General features: G+C 33.3%; 1 protein-coding gene across 1 annotated transcript; it reads left to right on the forward strand.

Annotated features, from left to right (window-relative positions):
* The first annotated feature begins 1,554 nt into the window (after positions 1-1,554).
* LOC113862433 (chitinase 2-like) lies at positions 1,555-2,454 on the forward strand. Its single transcript, XM_027495520.1, has one exon. The coding sequence runs from the start codon at positions 1,555-1,557 to the stop codon at positions 2,452-2,454; it is 900 nt and encodes a 299-aa protein (XP_027351321.1).
* Positions 2,455-3,769: the final 1,315 nt, after the last annotated feature.

A 3,769-nucleotide genomic window follows, 5' to 3' on the forward strand; every position in this document is an offset into this window, starting at 1 on the left:
TTATATTTACTGTAAGATATAAAATGGTGGACCAGCATTATAATTAGTCATCCTTACATAATATCTATTATTGTAAACTTACCACATAAATGTAACACATGCCGAAATTAAAAAGAAAAAAGTATTGTTACGAATCTAAGCAGCTAGCGCTTGGTACAGATCTGAGCCGGATTGTTTTGCAAAAGTAATTAAATTTCTTGACAAAAGATATATAACTTCACTACCCGTTTATTAAATTAATGCAATTTCTTAATTAAATTTGGTCTCCAATGCATGACAAAAACAATCCTGCGTGTTGTAAGCAAGTTATGTCATGCTTTGCGTCACAGTACTAAAGAGTTCATATACAAAATGATTCGAAATCATTTCTAAAAATTCACAAATATATATATATATAAAAGAGAAATAACAAATTGAAATGCATGATATATAAGAAGTTCTATCATGATCTGTTATCAGTTGGTAAAATATTTTATTTATAAGTTTTATTCCTCATAAACTTCAACTGTAATTTTCTCTAACTAAAACTTCTACAAGAGATTTAGAAGACAAAAAAACTTTTAAGAATATTTATGGAGAATAATAACATGCTTCACCTCATTTTATATTAATTTAGTATATCATGCGATTGGAAAAAATGTTAAGTCAAGAAGAATTTTCTTTCTTTATAAATTTACTATGTTGATGGATTGTTATTTCTTAGAAGGAGTAATATGAGAATGTGTCAAAGCACCTCCTTCATGTGAAAAGAAAAATTGAAAATCCAGGTGGGTAGCAAAGCCCATAGCTTCACATCCAAACCACTTTTAAATAAAATGCATGAAATTAATTAAGTTTATTTACAGGAGAGGTGCATAGTATAGGTTTTAATGCTATTTTTAGTGTTTACTGGTCTCTGTAACAACAATAAAAACAATACATTGTATATAACAAAAGCTAAACTGATTTTTCAGAAATGAACATCTTAACTTGATATATTTATCACCATACGTAGGTACAGCATGTGCAAACCGAGATGCAGAACGGGTCTTTACAATCTATTAATGAAAAACAGCGATGTAATGATTTTAAATTACGTAACAACCATTGCATGAACTTAACTAACATCTTGCAAGGCAACGATAATTTTATAACTTTGTTCACAAAGTGTAGATATTCAGTCAATCTAGTATAATATTTGTCATTGCATTGCAGGTAGATGCAGAATGAATATACAATTAATGCAAACAGTGCAGCGAAGCATCAAAGAAAATTACAATTACAATATTATTATTATGGCCTTCATCACGTAACGTGTCTCGGGGGTAAACTGTTTTTTTTATTGTGTGACAAAAGCAAGGCCACGCAAGCAGATTATGTGATGCTTTGCGTCACATACATGTAGATGCTACAAATACTAAATAGAATATAGACAGAAACAAAGTGAAGAATCATTCACCAGCTTGCTCTATAAAAGGGCGCCAAGAGTTGGCCATTCCCACCAGCCTTATCCCAATCAACCCACGAAACTAAGAAAACCAGTTATCTCTCAGTTTCTACAACTAGGCACCCACAATGTCTGTCGAACCAGCAGCCTTTGTGCAGGGAGAGATTTTTCGAGAATATATTGGCGCCAAGCCTTCCCCGAAATTGACAAAATTCCCAGTTGAGATCATCAATCCAAAAATTTCAGAATTTCACTTCATTTTGGCCTTTGCCACAGACGACTACGACCCTAGTACGGGAAGAGGCAAAGGGAATTTCAGACCATCTTGGAATGTCAGTGACTTCAGTGCTGTCAAAATCAAAGAAATGAAGGCAAAATATAAGAATGTGAAGGTGGTAATAAGCATTGGAGGCCGTGGCACCAAATATCCATTCAACCCTGAAGACAAACTACAATGGATTCACAATGCCAAGAAGTCACTCAGAGAAATCCTTGAAGTCGACTACAAGGACGATTGCGGTTGCGTTACAAAAACCGTAATTGATGGCGTTGATATCAACTATGAGCATATTGAGTCTGATGGCTTTGTTGAGTGCATCGGAGAAATTATAGAATACCTGAAGAGGAAAGGAATGATGGTGTCCATTGCTCCATCTGATTCAACTGATCCAGCTAATCCTGTTCTAACCAACTACAAGAATTTGTACAAAGACAACAAAGAACATATTGACTGGGTTGACTACCAGTTTTATAATCAGACTGTGTCCACAACTCATGCTTTTGTAAATCTCTACAGAAGCCTTTCTGATTTCTTTAGTGTTAAAAAACTCTTGGCAGGGTATAGCACTGATCCTAACGATGCCGGTAAAATATCACAGAAGGTCTTCTTTGAGGGTTGCGAAATTCTCCTTCGAAGTGATTCACTCCCTGGCATATTTGTTTGGGATGCTAATGACTCCAAGGTCCTTGAAGAACCTTACTACGTTGAGATAAAGGCACAGCAACTCCTCACCAAATCTGAGGATTGATTATCAAATCCAAAAGCCTTGTGCAACTGTATGCTTAATTTCTATCATTTAATTCTGTGTTTATGGGTCACTGACTATAATGGCTGCACGTGATGTATGTGCACGCCCATGCTAAACTTATAGTCTTCAAGCATATTCTAAATAAGACCTGAGTGTATGCCGTCTATTTCTTTATCTAAATAACTACGATTATTTATGTTTCTTTTCTGTCGTTATACTTTTGGTGCAATTCTCTTGTAAGTTACTTTTTAAATTTGTTTATTTTGTATTTTTTTTTTATTTTTTTTGTTTCAAAATTTTGTGAAGTATCTAGTATATTATAATTTAATGTACTATTAATTATATCTATTGAAGATCAAAACAAGTTAATTTATAGTTAGCAAATCGTTAATTTTATTAAACATTTGATTAGGTTTCATTCTAAACAAATTAATTTCCAAATTACGAGAAAGACACTAATTAAGGCTTATCCTTTAACACAGGGAAACACTGAAAATTATAGTAGAATGAGGGATTAGACCAAATGAACGACCCTCTATGTTCGATTAATGATTTAGATAAGAGGAGCTGTATTAATATTTCTATTAATCTACGATAGAAATTGAGGAAAATAATCTTATTAAATTTTTGTTGAATGTTTACACATTCTCTCTCTCTCTCTCTCTCTCTATATATATATATATATATATATAAGTGATGGGAGTTGTAAAACTCTGGAATAAGGGATATCAAAAATATATTGATCATAATTCCTAGCATTAATAGATATTAAAATAAATAGAATGATTTGATGATGTTATAATTGGATACAATCTAGACTATTTATTAGGTTATTAAATAGCATTTCACCTTGTAGACTCATTCTTTAACCACCCTTGTCTAACGAGTGGGTGGTTACGCCATCTTGAGTTTGTCTTTAAGTTGGGCGAACTTAGTGTGTGTAAGGACTCTGGTAAGACAAAATACAACTTGATCAGCATAGGAGACATAAGCTATGGAAACTTGGCTATATAGCACTTGGTTGCTAATGTAGTGAACATTAGTCTCTATATGTTTTGATCTTGCATGAAGTACTAAATTGGAAGTCTAAGCTTTAGGGTTCAAATTGTCACACCATAAGACCGGTGTTCTAGGTAAAGGCAGCTGAATCTCTTTTTAAAAGGCCTTGATCTAAGTAACTTCTAGAGATAGACATGCTAATACTCTATCTTTTGATTATGTGCTTGATCTGGACACCACTCTTTGTTTCCTTGAAAACCAACTAATGAGAGTTTCACATGAGAAAACACAATCACCAGCGAGTGACTTCTAATCA

The sequence above is a fragment of the Abrus precatorius genome, unplaced genomic scaffold (assembly GCF_003935025.1).
Source record: "Abrus precatorius isolate BTA unplaced genomic scaffold, Abrus_2018 Scaffold3, whole genome shotgun sequence".
Lineage (NCBI taxonomy): Eukaryota > Viridiplantae > Streptophyta > Magnoliopsida > Fabales > Fabaceae > Abrus > Abrus precatorius.

Bases quoted from the DNA above. Each gene is read 5' to 3' on its own strand.
- LOC113862433 (XM_027495520.1), top strand. From the start codon at position 1,555: ATGTCTGTCGAACCAGCAGCCTTTGTGCAGGGAGAGATTTTTCGAGAA.